An 18,931-nucleotide genomic window follows, 5' to 3' on the forward strand; every position below is an offset into this window, starting at 1 on the left:
ATATCTAATATCTAATGGAAAGATTTTAAAAAGCAATAAAGACCATAGCAGTGGTCCTCAGATGTCTATGCCAATGGCCATTTTCCCTCCTGCCAGTAATACATACATTTAACAAAGGCTTTGCATCAACTGAAATTTAAGGATAGAATAGAAAATTTCAAACTAAAGTTAAAAAGAAACCAACCCCTTTATATTTACTTAACTCATGCCTAGGTAACTATTAGTAGTTTTGTTATACTCTGTTCTTTTCATCTTTGAAAAGAAAAATATGTAACATTAAACATTTTAAGGACCTTTCACAAACCAAATGACAGTAGGCTTTTATTAACATATCTTACAATGTTGATTATTCCTAGCTTTGTCATTTTTGCTTAATTATAAAGATTGTTTTAGCTTCTACAGTAATGTACTGTATTTAAATGATCATTCATACAAGATATCACACCAGTACATTTTTGAATAATATACACACATCACTCTAACGTGGATCTGTTATTTTTAAAAGTGGGTTTATAAATGGGACTTATAAAAGTTATGGGGAAAAATTAAAGTTCTAGTTTAGCAGCATGCATGTATGTATTCAAGTACAATTTTTCAACCAAGTGCTTTTTTAAAATTTACTGGTGACTAATTCACCAATATCAAAATAAACACTATCAAATACCCAAATTTTAATGTTAAGGCTAATATTTTCACTTCACATCCATATGCACAACCAAAAAACATTCCATTTTAAATATGTAGTAATCAAAGTCTGAATACATTATACCATGTATATATAGCATCAGAGTTTCAAACTGTAGAATTATTCAAGTTCATGAATCCTTTAACAGTGTACACTAGAGATGTAAATTAGCATTTTGCTCTTTAACCACACTCACAAATGGCCTGGTATTCATAATAAACAATGCAAAAAATATGACAGGCTAAACTTATGATACAGTATTTTAAAAAGTAGCGATGTGCTGGGAAGGACAGCTATTGAGTTCAACAGAATAGTCTCGTTCTAGTCTTTCAGAAAGTTATCTTAATGTGTTGGAAATGTATATAAAAATAACAAGCTTTATCCCAAGTACTTTATTGTAGACCTATAGGAATTTTTTTTCTTACTTTTTGAGTACATTGAATATGTACTATTCCATTCTCTTGATTTTTATGTAATGCCATAATTTAATGTCCATTTTAATATACAATAATGTGTCATTAGTAATTTTTGGAACATTGATCTGAATTTACTTTTATATTCATCATGAGATATTTTTTAGGCTTTTTTTTTTTTTTACTTGTAAAAATGTTATTTTAAAGAACAAGCCACAGAAGTTCAACGTACCAGGAATTTCTTGGTAACACTATATATGAAATAATCATCAAACTACTGAGCCACTTGGGAGAAAAACCTTGGCAGCAATATATAACATGCTTTCTGTATTCTTCTTTACTTACTGATTAGATTTTAGCACAATCAGCCTCATTCTTAATGTAAAGAGGAAGAAGGAGAAGGAGAAGGAGAAGGAGGAGGAGAGGGAGGGGGAGGGGGAGGGGGAGAGGAGGGGGAAGGGGAAGGGGAAGGGAGGAAGGGAGGAAGGGAGGAAGGGAGGGAGGGAGGAAGGAAGGAAGGAAGGAAGGAAATTTCTAACAATCATTAGTTACTTTTTTCATATCAGTTTCCAAGAAGAACGCAGATGCACTGCTCGTTCATGAGGGCATCACCACTGAGCCTTTTTCTTTAGGAAACAAGAAGAAACAGCAGTGATTACACTATACAAATATAGTATGGATGAACTTCTTAGCCTGACAGAAAGTTCTAAAACTATGCTTCATGTGTGGGGATGTCTGATCATTTCCTGTCTTATTTCTGAAACAAAAATTTGGTAGTAAAGGTGGATATGCGTAGAGTCAAAATTTGCCATCTAGATGCTCTTAGAAATGCTGATGGTATAATAAAAACTACTGTGTTGTCAGAAAAGTCGGAATGTATTTTTTCATGTTTTTTCTATGAAAGTATGTGTCCTGGCTTTTCCAACAGCCCCAGATTTGTTCTACTCCAGTGAGTTTTCCAACTACAATGGCAGACATATCCCCCAAATGTATTGTATTATGTCAACAGCAACTATCTACTTATTTTACAACTATTTCAATTATTTACCTGGGGAGAATATTTATGAAATTCCTGAGAATGAATTAAGTTTTCAGCAAAGCCTTAAACTTTTAACAGATTTTTCACAATAAGAAAAAAAATTTAAGTTCTACTACTATTAAACCAACTAAGTTTTACTATACAGTATTTCACATAAATCATGTTTTACATAAATCATGTTTATAAATCATAGTTTCTAATTACATACAGCCAAAATCTCAAATGAACACAAGAAATGGCAGAGGGGAAAGATGCATTATGTTAAGCAACACAAATTAAACACACAGATATAAAGAAGCAGTAAAACTTTAAATAAAATCATACCCACTCTCAGTATCAATGAGTAATTGATATGCCTTGCCAGGAGAGAATCACTATTAAATCATTTTGTCAACAAGTTGTGCTTCTTATTAACTGTGGACTTTAAAAAAAAAAAAAAAAAGACCACTAAAGAGTGATTTGTTATTTGTTATATTCTCCACATACTTGAAAAAAGTATTATACTATTAATGTGATTACCAAGCACCTAATTTTGGAAAGGCTTTATAGCATATGTTTGTCTTTTTTATCCCCCCTCAGCAAGTGTTGACCCCCAAATTAAGTTAAAGCTTATTGTTGATATATCTTTAATGAAAATGATGATAGAATGCAATGCTGAGGTGGTGAGTCACAGGCCATTGTAATGTGGGCCCCATCTTTTGTTGATGTGATCAAAAGTATGAGAAATCCACTGCTGTTCAAGAACTTTGTATCTCTCCTTACAAATGTAGAGAGGTTTGCCTCGCCTAAAACAAAAAGAAAAAAAAAAAAAACATGAAAGTACATTATAACATAATAAAAGAGTTCACAAAGATATATATATTCTTTATGGCAAAAGTTTCACAGTTATTTGGTAGTTTTTTGTTTGTTTTTCTCCAAATGCTTCATTAATCATGTTGATGGGAGAAATATCTCAAAAAACTAGAAGTAGCTCCAACTTAATGGCTGTCAGGAGTTCTTAAGTGTGAAATATAATTATTATATTTGCAGAGCCAGGGTGGTACATTGCTCTGACTGATGCAACTACAATCAGATACCCCCACAATCTATGCACCTGCATCTTACCTAAGATCCCGGTCTTCCTCTCCATGAGCATCCAAATACACAGAACCCCAGAGGCAGAAGCGGTGACCTCGAATGATGATAATCACTGATGCATTAATCAAAAGGAAAATCCCTGTTCCGGCACCACAATTCTGAGAATGCTAAAAAAAAAAAAAAAAATTAAAGTATCTATGTAAACATACAAATATCAATACAACCATGCAATGAACTCTGTAAGCAAGAGTACCTAAATTAAATATCTCCTAAACAATTTAATTTTAGTAAGATTTCATTCAGATTAAACTTACAACCTCATTCCTAACACATTTTTATTAATACACGAGGAGAAATCTGGATAAGAGTTCTCTTAAGAAAGCAAAATATGACTGTCATTTCTGAGCACATTTAAATACCACTCAAGGGCAGTGGGAGTAGGAAGAGAAGCTGAATAGCACTACAGAAGGTTGCGACCCACACATTAATAAAGTGCTTCTTTTGCTCTTTTGGACACTTAAAGTAAAAAAGAAAAATCAAGAACAAAATTCCTGTATTATGTATTTCATTCAAAGAGCAATTAAACTTGAAAAGTTAACTTGACCATATGTCCTACATTTCCGTGTGATAAAAGATTTTATATGATTTACTATTGCTTACCAATACACATTCACAGTAACTCTGTTGCTTGCAGCAAAGTCCTTTCAGGCAAACGAAAGTGCCACAAACAAGGCAAACAGCAGGATCTTTAGGAACCTTGGTGCACACGCTACAGGTTTTTCTGTGGTAGTACTGGAAAATGGTGTTATAATTCTCAGGCAACTGCAGCAGGTGTGGTAATTTCCATCTTGACTCTTGGATAAGCAAGGCCTGAAACAGCATAGAAAAATATTCATTCACCCCATGCATTTAAGCCACTAAAAACTAACTTGACTTTCGAAGACAAGTCTTCACACATGTTCTGCTATAATCATAAAAAGAAAAACCAGGTTAAATTTCCCTGCAGTATATATTTTGTTTCAGACTTAAAATTGTATAAAAATAGAGTTTGTTTGTTTTCTTTCCAGCTGCTACTCCATTATTAATTCAGGGTGAGCAGGCCATTAGAGTGTGGTCACAACAAATCACACACAAAGTGAATTGATGTTTCTTGGTGTCTTTAGGTTAAGGAAGGCCTAGTATTATAACTACAGGTTGAGACTTAAATAGGCTGTCTATTTAGGAAAGTGGGGTATGCATCTGCCACTATAAATGAGTTTGCTGACATCACTTTGAACAGAGAAGAAATAAAACTCATTGGATAGGAAAAAATATGTCTCTGTGTTTGGCAGTATGTGAAGGTAGTGAGCCAACAGAATTTGCTTTGCTTTATTTAAATTTGTCTAGCATCCTCACTGCCTTCTAATGTAATAGCAGTAGTATAATTTCTTTGGGGGAAATAGTCTCTTCTCTTGCTCCATACAGGTCAATGAGGCTACCTTGTCATAAAACCCTGCCTCGTCACAGGGGCACATATATCAAGCAAATTAAACCAGTCAGATTCTCTCTTTCAGGAACCTGAATTGCTAGCAAACTCATGGAGGGAAGGAAAAGTGGTTGAGGCAGAATCGACCTGTGGTAGCTCTTTAGGGAAAACAGGTCCGAGGCTTGCAAGCAACGATAATCAGCTGATAAAGAAAATTAGAAGAAGTAATTTGAACTATCTTTCAAGGGTACTGTCACAGGATTACTTCATTCCTATCACTGTCTATCTTTCTAAATCTCTTTATCAGAATTTAAAGTTTCTGGTAATAAAAATATGGTTGGCCTAGGGTCAGGGTCAGGGCTAGAGACAGAACAAACCAAAGGCAGTGCTGACTGATGCGGGTCAGAGTAGCAAACTTGAATACCTTGTGAAAAATCTTTTCATGCACGAAAACCAGTTAAATGAAGTCTACTGTTTTGATTATAAAATAATTTTCATTCAATTTTGCCAAAAAAAAAAGGTTAAAAAAATGTAAGTGATAACTTACTTATCCGCACTAAAATCATTCATCTAAAATAAAATGTAGGCTCATTCTTATATTTTAAATGAGTTCACGTTTGTCCACTGTTTCCTGTATGGCGCTCATGAAGACAAAATACTCAAAGAATGCTCTTCACTTTTCTCATGTACTGTTCTACAACTGCAGCTGTCTTTTATTTCAAGTTAAGTCCTCATATGTTTCCAGACATCACAATAAAACTGCAGGTTCTAGCTAACATCTGTGAATTTTAAAAGTACTAGATAGGAAAAAGGTTTTCCTTTATGTAGCCATGACATCATCTCCCCAGACAGTAACTTGAATCAACCTGCATTTCAGATTTCAGGCTCAGGGGAAAAAAAAAAACCAAAAAACTAGTATAGCCACAGGCCCTTTGGACTATAACTAAAATATGCCTACTAGCTATCTACAAAACGGAGAATCCCCCAACTCTTCATCTGCACTATTCCAGCCTTTAGGCTCATGATTGTTCAACAACTTGTTTGGCTTTGTATGTTAACTCTCTTCTCAACCACCAGGTTCCAGATGCTACCATGATGCCGACCAGACTTCCCCGGACAGACAACCCCACCAATGTGTCCTGGAGCTCTGCTTTCCATAGCCCCACCCTACTAGGGAAAGAGAGAGACAGGCTGGGAGTATAGACCAACCTGTCAATGCCCATGTTCAGCAGGGAAGTAATTACAGAAGCCAGACCTTCCACCTTCTGCACCCCACAATGACTTTGGGTCCATGCTCCCAGAGGGTTAAAGAGTAGGAAAGCTATGGGGGGGGGGGGGATGGGACATGGAGTTCTGGTGGTGGGAATGGCGTGGAGTTGTACCCCTCTTATTCTATGGTTGTGTCAGTGTTTCCTTTTTATAAATAAAATAAAATAAAATAAAAAATTAAAAAGTAAGGTTTTTATGTATCATACACAAGGTGGAATGAACTTTTTAAAAAAGCATAAATCTGTCTTTAAGGATTTTGATTAAAATGTGTAGATGAGAAAAAGACATTTATTAATTATGTCCACTTTGCCTTCATTATTAATTTGAGCATTTGTAACTAGTTGGACAAGTCCATCTCAAAATGATTATTAATATTTTATAATTCTAACAATTTCTATTGTTTCTTTGATGCCAAAGTTATCATTTCTCCTGAATCTTAACTCTTCTTTATCAGTTTTTTTCTGCTGATGGCATCATTCCACATATTCAGGGTCTCACAGAATTTTATTAGGTGACTAATCTGTATTAAACATTTCACAAAATGGGTGAGGTTCCATGGATGGTGAAGTGGCCCTTTGGTGTCTGCCTCCACTGAAAATATACAGAATTAGAAAAAAAAAACAACAACAAAGCTAGAGTCAGCAATACCAAACATATATAAAGTCCTGGGTTCATTCTCTGGAGTTACATAATCAAGAACTTTCTAGGAAACAGGCATTTGGATAAATAAAAAATAATTTCTTGCTTTGTGTTGACCTCATTCACACACACTAAACAAACTGAATGAATAAGGCCAGGTCACGGTGCACCAGGTTAAGTGCACACATTACAGTGCACAAGGACCTGGGTTCAAGCCCCTGGTCCTCACCTGCAGGTGTCTCTCTGCCTCTTTCCCTCTTTATCTCCCTCCCCCTCTCAATTTGTCTATATAAATAAAACAATACGATGAATATGGCAACTGTTAAAGACAAAAGTGGCAAAAGTGCTATCATATAGTGCACTGGAGGGAAGAGATGAAGACTGTGGAGGAAAGGGCCAGGTGGTAGAGCACTGAGTGGAGTGCAAATCAGGCAAGCACAAGGACCCGGGTTCAAGCCCCGGGTCCTTAGCCGCAAATGGGAAGCTTCACAAGCAATGAAGCAGTATGACAGGCGTCTCTCCTTCTGTCTATAATTCTTTTTCTCTGCTTGTCTCTTACCATCTATCTAAAAAAACAAAAATAAAAACAAAAGACAAAGGACAAAGGAAAACAATGGGTGCTAGGAACAATGGAGTCATGCAGACACTGAGGCCCAGTAATAAGCACACGAAAATAAAATGTTGTATGGGAAGAGAAATCATCAAACAAAGTTTTATAGGGAAAAAAAAAAAAAAAAGACTGGGGCCAGACATTAGCACACCTGATTAAGCACGCACATTTTAATAAGCAAGAGCCAGGTTCAAGCCCCTGGCCCCCACCTGCAGAGGGAAGCTCACAAGTGGTGAAGCAGGGCTGCAGGTGTCTCTGTCTCTCTCCCTCTCTACCTTCCTTCTCTCTAAATCCCACTGTCTTTAGCCAATAATAATTTTTAAAAAAAGAAGAGAGAGAGAGAGAGGGTCTGGGTGATGGCGCACCTGGCTGAGCACACGTGTTACAATGTGCAAGGACCCAGGTTTAAGACCCCAGTCCTCACCTGCAGGGGGAAAACTTTACAAGTGGTGAAGCAGGGCTGCAAATGTCTAACTCTGTCTCTCTTCCTCTCTATCTCCCCATTTCCTTCTTGGTTTCTGGCTGTCTTTATGCAATAAATAAAGATAATCAAAGAAATTAAATATATAGTTCTTCTCATAGAAACTATTTTTAAAAAGAAAAAAAAAGGAAAGAACATTTATCATAGCAAAGCCTTGAAGGGTGGTGATTCAACAAGAGATAGAGAACAAGATTGCTTTAGATAAAAGTAATAGCAATAAGTAACAACAGACATTTGGAAATACACACCGCATATTTAAATATTATTTTATGGTTTGAACAAGGTGGTGGCGTGGGGAGTTGTAGAGAATGAGGTTAGAGAAGTGAGCAAGATGGGGCAGTCCTCAATCTAATACATAAGAGAGAGCTTCACACAAGGCGGTGGGGGGGGAGGAGGAAGAGAAGCCAGAGCATCCCTCTAGTACATGGGACTGAACTGGGAACCTCAGGCATGAAAGGCCAAAGAGTTTAGCCCTTTCTCCAGCTGCACCATCATTGTTCTCTTTCCTACTAGCATATCGTTACTATGGCAAGTAAGAACTACTCTTTTTACATACCTTCCCTTGTTCTGCATGTCTTTCAGTAAACGAATTGATCTCAAAACACCACTGAGATATAATATCAAATGCTGGAACTGGCCAATCCAGGCAGGAGGCACTGATGAATGGATGTTCTGTTTGGTAAAATGTTGGCAGAAGTCCCAGACAGCTGGAAAGAACTGAAAATTCTTCTTCTTCCTTTTAGGTGTGAAACAGAAAATTCTCAAGATATTTTATCAAGAATAATTCCCATTAAAAATACTTTAAGTGTCATCAACATTAATTATTTTTGGAAAGTGAAACAACTGTCTTAACTGAATCCAGTAAAGAAAAGTGAAGGGAAAAGGCAGAACAAATAAAGGAGAAAAGCTTTTCTAGCTATTGTGTGCAAATATCCCTTTAACAGTTTTCTATAAAGTTTAACTTCTAAGTTTCATAGTGTGCTTAATTTAAACATTTAATTTTTAAATAGTGTTGTCATATATTTGATAAATACAGTATAGAACCTCGCTACATTATGAAAGCAAAGGTTTCAGGCAAAAAGAAAGCAGGATTTGTGACTAGAATAAAAAAGACCGAAAGAATAAATTTTAATAATATTTAGCAGTATGAATGAGTGATAACTCTAGTGGCAATAAGTAAATAAATTAATTAATTAAGGGGCCTAATGGTGACACATCTGACTGAGTGCATGTTACAAAGCCCGGGGGACCCGGGTTGGAGTCCCCAGCCCCCACGTAAAGGGTAAAAGTTTTGCGAGTGGTAAAGCAGTATTGCAGGTGTCTCTCCTTCTCTATCACCCCTTTTCCTCTCGATTTGTCTCTCTCTACCCAATAAATAAAGATAATTAAAAAGTTACTTAATTAATTTTAAAAGGATGTTAAAAGCAAATAATTAGGGATAAGCACAGCAATAGATAAAAGTGATAAATATATCCATATGAATAGTACAGCCCTATTCAAGCATTATGACTGGTATAATCTAACATTTCTCAAGCACCAAATATAATGAACATCATAAAAATGTTTGATATGACAAATAAAAAATAGAAACAGTTAATATTCTAAACATCTATTCCTTTGAGTAAGTCCAACATATATTTGCATGGCAGTTCTGGATACAGGTGTAAATATTGTATTGGATTTTTGTTTTTTGAACTATCTGATTATAAAACAGAGTTCTCTACCCCTACCCCCAAATTATACCTGGCAGCTAGGTAAATCTTCCCCAAAAAGGTGGTGTTGAAGAAGGCTGGTAATTCTGAGGAAAGGTAAACAGAAGTCCTGTAAGCATCTTTCCAGGGACTCAGGAGACCAAGTGACAAGACTAACCTAAAATTAAAAAAAGAAAATCTGAACAAATCATCCTATAGTAGATGTAGCTAATTTTTATATTCATACTGGCGACAAAAATTTAAATTCTTAATAATGTAACCTGCGTGTCTAATTTTCAAAAGAACATACCATTGCACACTCCTGAGTCGCTTCTTCGTGATATAGCTTTCCTTTAGATAGTTCAGTTATTACAAAGCTCAATAATACTTCATAAGACTTTTCTGCATCACATGTATTCTGGAAAAGAAGAAAAAAATTAGTTCCATCACTCATTACAAAAACTTTACACTGAAAAAGAACACTTAAAAAAAAAAAAAACTAATGTTTTTTTTAACTGTGTTTGTTTTGGATACAGACAGAAAGAAATTGAGAAGAAAGAATGAGAGAGAAAGACACCCACAGACCCCCTTCAATGCTTGTGAAGCTTTCCCCAATCAGGTGGGGAGTGGGGGCTTACAGCCAGATCCTTGCACACTAGCGTGAGTGATGAAAAAGAACATTTTTTAATAATTAGAGTACAGATAATTGTGACTGCATTATTTTTCAAGTATGTAGACTTCAACTTCTCAAATTCTGTATATAATAGTATATCTCCGGATTCGCAGTGAAATTTGGTATTCCAGTACTTAAGAAGCAGCACATAAATTACATGTTTAAATAAACATATGTAAATGATATTTCTAATCAAGTAATTCCCATACCTGGAAAACTTTCCTAAATAATCCAAAAGAAGACATAGCTGCATGTCCAATATACCCACTGACATATATTCATAGTGAGAAATTAAATACTGCTCCATTTCAATACTTTCATTAACTTGGTCTTTCTCTTTTTTTTCAGTTGTTAGGGGCCAGGTGGTGGTGCACTTGGTTAAGCAGTCATGTTACAGTGCGCAAGGACCCTAGTTCAAACCCCTGGTCGCCCCCTGCAGGGGGAAAGCTTCATTGAGTGGTAAAGCAGGGCTGCAGATGTCTCTCTGTCTCTTTCCCTATCTACCCCTCTCCTCTCAATGTCTCTATCCAGAAATAAATAAAATACATTAAAAAAAAAAAAAACAGTGGGCTACACGACTGTAAGATTGCATACAGGGCATAGTATTCTTGCTTGTTCACACATACCACCCAGGTCTGAACCACACTGAAGGAAATTTCAGTGCTAAGATGTATTTCTCTCCGATATCTCTCCATCTCTGTCTCTATCTAAAAAAAATCAGCCTGGAGTGATGAAGTTCCAATGACGACAACAACAGCAACAAAATCAAGTAAATCATTTTTTAAAAAACCACTGTTTTTGGTCTAAAGATTTTCCATTTCAATAATCTCATTAAGTCACTTAGTCTTTTTCTTTTCTTTTTTCTTTTCTCTTTTAAATTTCTTTATTGGGGAATTAACGTTTTACATTCGACAGTAAATACAATAGTTTGTACACGCATAACATTTCCCAGTTTTCCATATAATTATACAACCCCTACTAGGTCCTCTGTCATCCTCCTTTTTGAACCTGTATTCTCACCCCCCCCCCCATCCCAGTCTTTTACTTTGGTGCAATACGCCAATTCCAGTTCAGGTTCTACTTGTGTTTTCTTTTCTGATCTTGTTTTTCAACTTCTGCCTGAGAGTGAGATCATCCCATATTCATCCTTCTGTTTCTGACTTATTTCACTCAACATGATTTTTTCAAGGTCCATCCAAGAGTGGCTGAAAACAGTGAAGTCACCATTTTTTACAGCTGAGTAGTATTCCATTGTGTATATATACCACAACTTGCTCAGCCACTCATCTGTTGTTGGACACCTGGGTTGCTTCCAGGTTTTGGCTATTACAAATTGTGCTGCTAAGAACATATGTGTACACAGATCTTTTTGGATGGGTGTGTTGGGTTCCTTAGGATAGATCTCCAGAAGAGGAATTGCAGGATCATAGGGTAGGTCCATTTCTAGCCTTCTGAGAGTTCTCCAGACTGTTCTCCACAGGGGTTGGACCAATTGACATTCCCACCAGCAGTGCAGGAGGGTTCCTTTGACCCCACAGCCTCTTCAGCATTTGCTGTTGTTACCTTTTCTGATGTATGACATTCTCACAGGAGTGAAGCGGTATCTCATTGTTGTCTTGATTTGCATTTCTCTGACAATCAGAGACTTGGAGCATTTTTTCATGTGTTTCTCGGCCTTTTGGATCTCTTCTGTGGTGAATATTCTGCCATGTCCTCTCCCCATTTTTGGATGGGGTTATTTGTTGTCTTGTTGTTGAGTCTGGCAAGCTCTTTATATATTTTAGCTATTAGCCTCTTGTCTGCTGTATGGCACGTAAAGATCTTCTCCCATTCTGTGAAGGGTCTCTTTTGGGTAGTGGCTTCTTTTGCTGTGCAGAAGCTTTTTAATTTGATGTAGACCCATAGGTATAAACTTGCCTTTCACTTGTCTTTTTCTTTTTCCATTTTATTTGTGATTAACAGTGGGTTACAAGATTATAAGATGACAAACAGGGTATAGTTCCACACTGCACCTGCCACCAAGGTTCTGTGTCCCCACCCTCTCACCTCCCTCACTTATTCTTTCAAACTTTTAATCACATTCACTCATCTCACCAATCTAAATCAGTTCACCAAATTACTACATGAAAAACCCAGGCAAGACACTGACCTTTTTGAGAGCTCCTGTGTGTTTCCAGGCTGACCTATCTTCCTCATTGCATTTAACCGAAAGTGCTACAAGAGCTTGCGTATAGAGCAGGTTAAAAAGCACCTTCACGATGCAGGTGAAGTGGTCTACAAGAGAGAGAAGAACATGATTTCCTTAAAATCTAAAACACTTGTACTAGAAGCAAGTTTTAAAATGTCTTTCCATGCCCAAGGAATTGTTTTTTGTTCATCACTTAGTTACTGATATTGTAACATGATGTATTTGCTATCCAACAGGTGTGAAATTATTCATCTGCAGAACATTTAAATGAAAGGTATCTAGCATGGTAGGAAGCTGTTTTAGAAGACAAACGTGTTAATGCCACTCAAGCTTGACATAACTGTAACCTCGCAAATCCTCTTAACTAGACATCAGGTGCTTACTAAGAAAGGATGTTTAAAACTAACATTTCATCTATTTCTAGTATGACATAGATCTTAAAAGAATATGATATAGTGGGAGTTGGGCAGTAGTGCAGCGGGTTAAGCGCACGTGGTGCAAAGCGCAAGGACCAGCATAAGGATCCCGGTTCAAGCTCCCAGCTCCCCACCTATAGGGAGTCGCTTCACAGGCAGTGAAGCAGGTCTGCAGGTGTCTATCTTTCTCTCACCCTCTGTCTTCCCCTCCTCTCTCCATTTCTCTCTGTCCTATCTACCAACGATGACAACAATAATAACTACAACAATAAAAACAAGGGCAACAAAAGGGAAAATAAATAAAATTTTAAAAAAGAATATGATATGGTATGGTACGATATGATAAGAAATTTGAATATTTTAGACACTCATTGAATTTTAATTATTATCACAGTAACATTATGTTATAATAGCATTTAAGTTTCAGATGTACAAAGGTGACTTCCATATTGCTCTTCCTTATGATATCTTTTGAAATATTTCCAGGAGTCCTCAAGGGAATTTATTTTAAATAAATAAATAAATCAGAGTGAAAATAACATCTCTTCCTAGGGGGTCAAAATCCTTTTGTGATTCTGGTAAGAACTATGGCATTTCTTAGAAAAAATAAAATGTAAGACATTTCCTCATGCACATGTAAAGACCTGGGTTCAAATCCCTGGCCCCTACCTGCAGGGGGAAGCTTCACAAATAGTGAAGCAGTGCTGCAAGTGTCTCTCCTTCACTGTCTCTCTTTCCCTCATTCTCTGTCAAAGGAAAAAAGGTCCCAAGAGGCAGTGAAGCTTGCAGGCAACCAGGAAAAGTCATACTGACATTAAAAAAAAAAAAAGGTAGTAAAATTTGTTTCTTTTCCCTTGCCCTTGTCTTTTAGGTAATTCATGGATTCTTTAAAGTCCATTGGTAAACACGTCAAGCATAGATTTAAGAGTCTTTTTCCCCCCCTTTATTGGGGGATGAATGTTTTATAGTCGACGGTAAATACAATAGTTTGTACATGCATAATATTTCCCAGTTTTCCACATAACAATACAACCTCGGGCTTGAGAGTCTCTTTTCATAACCGTTATGCTATCTATCCCTGCCTTAAATAGTTCTTGTTCCACTGGGACAGAAAGAAATTTAATTTGTCAGAATCTATCAATGATATTTTTAAATAGCAGTAATGCTAAAAATGACAGTTCATTTTCTGGAAATGGGTGAATAAAAGAGTCATGCATTTAAACTGCTTTTCCTTTATCAACTCTATAGTTGATACAACAAATAGCAGATGAGGAAAAAAAAAATCCTTCTAAAAATTCCACCTAGAAAAAAAAAAAGAATTCCACATAAAGAGGTTGTCAACTGGAAGGGATGCTGAAGCTAGGAAGAGCCAAGAGACATCCTCCTGGTCACGCTGGCCATAATGCTGGGCCAGGAGTGCCTCTACGGTGTGAGGAGGGTAAGAACAATTCCAGACAGTGCCAGCTGCAGGGACTCCTAATGTCTGCTTTCAAATCAATGCGACCATGACCACAGCCATGGTGAGAAGGTCAAGCTGCAATTCAAGGACTCTGCTTCTTCCTGTGATGTGGCCTGGAAGATCCCCTGGCAGCTGGAGTATATCAACTCTATCTGGGAGCTGAGCCAGTTGAGCCCCAAGTTTAAGGTGTAGGGTGTGACCTGCTATGACAAGGTATCTGTAATGGGCGTCACCAGAACTTAGGGAGGAAGATGGTATTGCTACTCTCATAGCATGCAGCAGGCAGCTCACTGGGATTATTTCAACTATTATCTGATGTGCACACAGACATACAGCACTTAGGTATACTCATGTGTACACACTCACTAGAGGAGTCACATGTGCTTAGGCTTGCACTCTACTGTGAAGGTCTGGGGAATGGACATGTTCCCTCTGCTGATACCTACCGCCACTGCACTCCACTCATGTGCCCAACCCCAGACCTGGACCCAACCTCTGACACCCAATCATGCCGACAAGCCATCCGCTCACAGAACTTGCAGAACCCTGGAGCCCTGGCTGCACGAATGTCTGGAGGACAGCAGCATCTACAGACCCTCTGCGCTCCCCTAACACTGTGTCCACAGTCATCAATAATGAATAAATGCTTCCCAGTGACAAACAACAAAACACTCCACCTAACACATAAAAAGAGTAGATTTAGGGCAGGGGTAGACAGCATAATAGTTATGAAAATAGACTCATGCCTGAGGCTCCAAAGTCCCAGGTTCAATCCCCTGCCCCATCATAAGCCAGAGCTGTGCAGTGCTCTGGTAAAAAAAAAAAAAAAAAAGATTTAGCCAAACAACAGTTGCCCCTAGTGTCAAAAAAAAGAGAAAAATAGGAACTTTCTCCTTATAGAAAATACTTAATATTAGTTATGAATAATTTTTGCAAAAAGAAAAAGAAGTAAGAAATTGAATTGAAGTGGGGGTAGACCGCATAATGGTTATGCAAAGAAACTTTCATGCCTGAGGCTCTGGGGTCCCAGGTTCAATTCCCTGCACCACCATATGCCAGAGCAGATCAGTGTCCTGGTTAACAAAAAATTGCATTCAAGTGTTTGGATCTAGCTACTGGCTTGTATAAAATACATAAGAACAGAAGATCATGATATTAAATACAGTTATACAGTTAACAGGGATATTAACAGGAAGGTCATGATATTAAATACAGGGATACAGTTAACATAATGTAGACAAAATAAAAACATTTTTCAACTAATAAAATGGCAGGGAAGGAGAGACAGAGGGAAGAAACCTGTAGATTTATGGGAAATAACAACCAAACTCATTGGCGGTAGGAGGAGTGAGTGTGGTATGGAACTATATCCCTATAATCCTAACTTCTTATAAACCACTATTAAATCTCACACACACACACACACAATTTAAGGATGACTTATGAAGTGATAGGAGAAATGTGAGAAAAATAAGCTAACCAAAAAAAATCCACATTAATCCAAAATTCATAGTGCTACTATAAAGCATTATGCTTATTAGTGACAATATTAACTCATTAGTGTTACTGCTTGTAAGAAAAAGTGGTTTTTCTATACTGACAGTAAATGATCATGTCATACCTTCAGGTAAAAGGTTTTACCAAAGGTCAATCTGAAGTATACACACAGAGTATCTTCCCCAATAACAAGACCTTTATATACTTAGTGATATTCTTCCAGTGTAACTTATGCATAAAAACTTAGTTTCTTCCCAAGAGAAAATGGTTAATTATTTGGTAAAATATTTTTAATGTTGCTAATATAATAATATAATACCAATGTAATGATATCCATTTAAATCCATTTAAAACACATTTCATATAATTCTGTGATTATTAGTGTATCAAAAATATGTAAGCATGTAAGTAGGTTAAAGGCATTAAGGCACAGTAATTCTATTTTCCTATGTTTTAACATATTCTGGTTTATTATTTTACCTAAACTGGCTATTTGTGGTGTGAACTCAGATCTCTGAAACCTCAGGCATGAAAGTCTTTTGCACAGGCATTATGCTATCAATTTCACCTTGGATTACTTTTGTTTTGTTTAAACAAGAGTTACAGAGTTATTTCGCCAGCCTTTAACTGAAATGCTGGAAATAACTGATCTAAATGGGGGAAGAGGGAAAGATGACCCTTTATTGTATATATGTTCACTACTTACCAATGACAAATAACTACATCAAATGCTTTCATGAGACTGAATGTTATATCAATCTGTACCAACCAGACAGAATGCTGTATATCAATCTGTACCAACCAGACAGAATGCTGTAATTGTCCACACAACTGTTATACTAGTCATCGCATATATTATACAGTCTGCATAATTTAAGAATCTGAACTATATGGAGTCGAGCAGTAGCGCAGCAGGTTAAGTACACGTGGTACAAAGTGCATGGACCAGCATCTAAGGATCCCGGTTCCAGCCTCCAGCTCCCCACCTGCAGGGGAGTCGCTTCACAGGTGGTGAAGCAGGTCTGCTGGTGTCTATCTTTCTCTACCCCTCTATCTTCCCCTCCTCTCTCCATTTCTCTCTGTCCTATCTAGTAACGACGACATCAATAACAACTATGATAACTACAATAAAATACCAAGGGCAACAAAAGGGAATAAATTAAAAAAAAAAAAAAAAAAGAGAATCTGAACTATACATATATACCTTTCCTTAATGGTTGTGGCATCATCAAGATCTGGATGAGCAAAAGGGATGTGACGTCATGATAAAGAATCGGAACTTCAGGCTGCTGCTCTTCATTTCCAAGTCTAGAAGAAAAACACACTTACTTAGGGACGAGTAGGCTACATTAGAGATCTTCTGTTTTAATTCATGTTATATCTTTCATATATGCCTGTGGGACAGAAATGAACTCTGTCAGCAGCTGAGAAGTCTTAGATGAAAAAGTGGAGCTCTTGGGTGGGTACGGAGGCATGTGAAGTAGGAGTTCGGGGAGCTGGCAGGTGGCTCAGCTAGTGGAGGACACGATTCACCATGCACAGGGACCTGGCTTTGAGACCTCAGCCACCACTCAGAAGCACCAACACATGTGAAGACCCATGAGCAGTGGAGCACTGTGGTGCTGCCTCTCCCCCTCTCTTCTCTACCATATCTCTCTCAACCTCCATCAAAAAAAAAAAATTTTTTTTTTTTTTTGTGGTCTGGGAGGTGGCGCAGTGATAAAGCTTTGGACTCTCAAGCATGAGGTCCTGAGTTCGATCCCCAGCAGCACATGTGCCAGAGTGATGTCTGGTTCTTTCTCTCTCCTCCTAACTTTCTCATAAATAAATAAAATCTTTAAAAAAATTTTTTTAATCCACCAGAAGTTGTGGGACCATGTATACAGAACATGCTCCATTGACAACCCCACTGGCAAAATAAGATATTATATACATATAATATACATATACATATTAGTTTGGAATGTAATGTGAAAAAGAAATATAAGGCCAGGATAGTTCTGGTTACATAAAAATTTAAGACTTTAACATCAAGACAAGTATAAAATTGCAAGGTAAATATAGTTCATTTTATTTTGGGGTGCTACAATTTTATCTGATCCAAGTTTTTATTAGTGATTTAATAACAGTTTACAGGATTATAAATATCAGGGGTACAGATCCACAGCACACCAACGTTCTGTTTCTCTACCCTACCCTCATAATCTCCACAGTTCTCATACAATCTTAGAAAAAGTCTGACATTTTTTTTTTTGCAAGCTCATATACTAAAAGGCAAGAAGGTTCTTTTAAAAGAACATTTTATGTACTTACTGGGTAGCAGAGAGAGGAAAAGATAGAGAGTAAGGGAGAAAGAAGAGACACCTGCAGCCCTGCTTCACTGCTCATGAAGCTTTTCCCCTGCAGGTACAGACCAGGGACTTGAACCCATGTCCTTGAGCACTCTTAACATGTGTGCTCAAGCAGGCGCACTGCCACCCAGCCCTTATAAAATGCTGCAATACCTCTGACAAAAATTCTCTTACACTGAGAAGCCAGTGTGTACATGAGGGGTCTGGTGCTTCTGGGTGTTTCTTTAATCAGGGGTTTAAATTTAACCAAAAAGCTAAAGGGGCACCATTTGCCCCACTGGAATGGCAGATTTTGCAGCAACTGTTGCATAGGGATTATACAAATTGAAGAGCAGAGAAATTACCGAAACAAAACGTCCTTTCATCTGATGCACATGCATGTGGCAGCCCGAGGCTTTGTTGTGGGAGCACTGGCTCTTGGTATGGGACATGCCGTGTATAAGGAGTTCTGGGCAAACCCTAAACCTTAGAAGAGATCCTGTCTTGATCTTGGCACTTGTTTTAGTTTGATATCTCATATTGAGGCTATATGTTTATAATGGCAATAAATTATTTGAGTGAGTCTGAAAAAAGAAATTCTTTTATACTATGATGGGAATGTAAACTTGGTACATCCCCTATGTTAACAGTATGAGGTGACTCAAAACATTAAGGAGGAGGCAGCAGAGGAATACAACTAAAGAGTGAGATACAAAAATTCCATTTCTGGGTATTTCTTACCCTCACCCCCAAAACAGTAATTTGAAGAGATACACAGACCCTACGTGCACTGAGGGTGGTAGTGCAGCAGGTTAAGTGCACGTAGCACAAATTGCAAGGACCAGTTTAAGGCTCCCCACCTGCAGGGGGAGTCGCTTCACAGGCGGTGAAGCAGGTCTGCAGGTGTCTTTCTCACCCCCTCTCTGTCTTCCCCTCCTCTCTCCATTTCTCTCTGTCCTATCAAACAATGGCAGCAATAGCAACAATAATGCTAATAAC

The 18,931-nt window shown here is 37.5% G+C and overlaps 1 protein-coding gene across 4 annotated transcripts in view; it reads right to left on the minus strand.

Moving 5' to 3' along the window:
- Nucleotides 1–308: 308 nt before the first annotated feature.
- UBR3 (ubiquitin protein ligase E3 component n-recognin 3) overlaps nucleotides 309–18,931 on the minus strand; it is a 154,336-nt gene continuing 135,713 nt past the window's right edge. For all 4 annotated transcript variants that reach the window (XM_060177740.1, XM_060177741.1, XM_060177742.1 and 1 more), the window contains exons 32-39: nucleotides 16,807–16,910; nucleotides 12,192–12,316; nucleotides 9,680–9,787; nucleotides 9,422–9,547; nucleotides 8,235–8,414; nucleotides 3,875–4,084; nucleotides 3,242–3,381; nucleotides 309–2,922 (exon numbers count right to left, since the gene is read on the minus strand). In XM_060177740.1, the coding sequence (XP_060033723.1) occupies nucleotides 2,805–2,922; nucleotides 3,242–3,381; nucleotides 3,875–4,084; nucleotides 8,235–8,414; nucleotides 9,422–9,547; nucleotides 9,680–9,787; nucleotides 12,192–12,316; nucleotides 16,807–16,910 (1,111 nt within the window). In that variant the 3' untranslated portion in view covers nucleotides 309–2,804. The remainder of the gene's footprint in view (nucleotides 2,923–3,241; nucleotides 3,382–3,874; nucleotides 4,085–8,234; nucleotides 8,415–9,421; nucleotides 9,548–9,679; nucleotides 9,788–12,191; nucleotides 12,317–16,806; nucleotides 16,911–18,931) is intronic.

This window comes from Erinaceus europaeus, chromosome 18, assembly GCF_950295315.1.
Source record: "Erinaceus europaeus chromosome 18, mEriEur2.1, whole genome shotgun sequence".
In the NCBI taxonomy this organism is placed as follows: Eukaryota; Metazoa; Chordata; class Mammalia; order Eulipotyphla; family Erinaceidae; genus Erinaceus; species Erinaceus europaeus.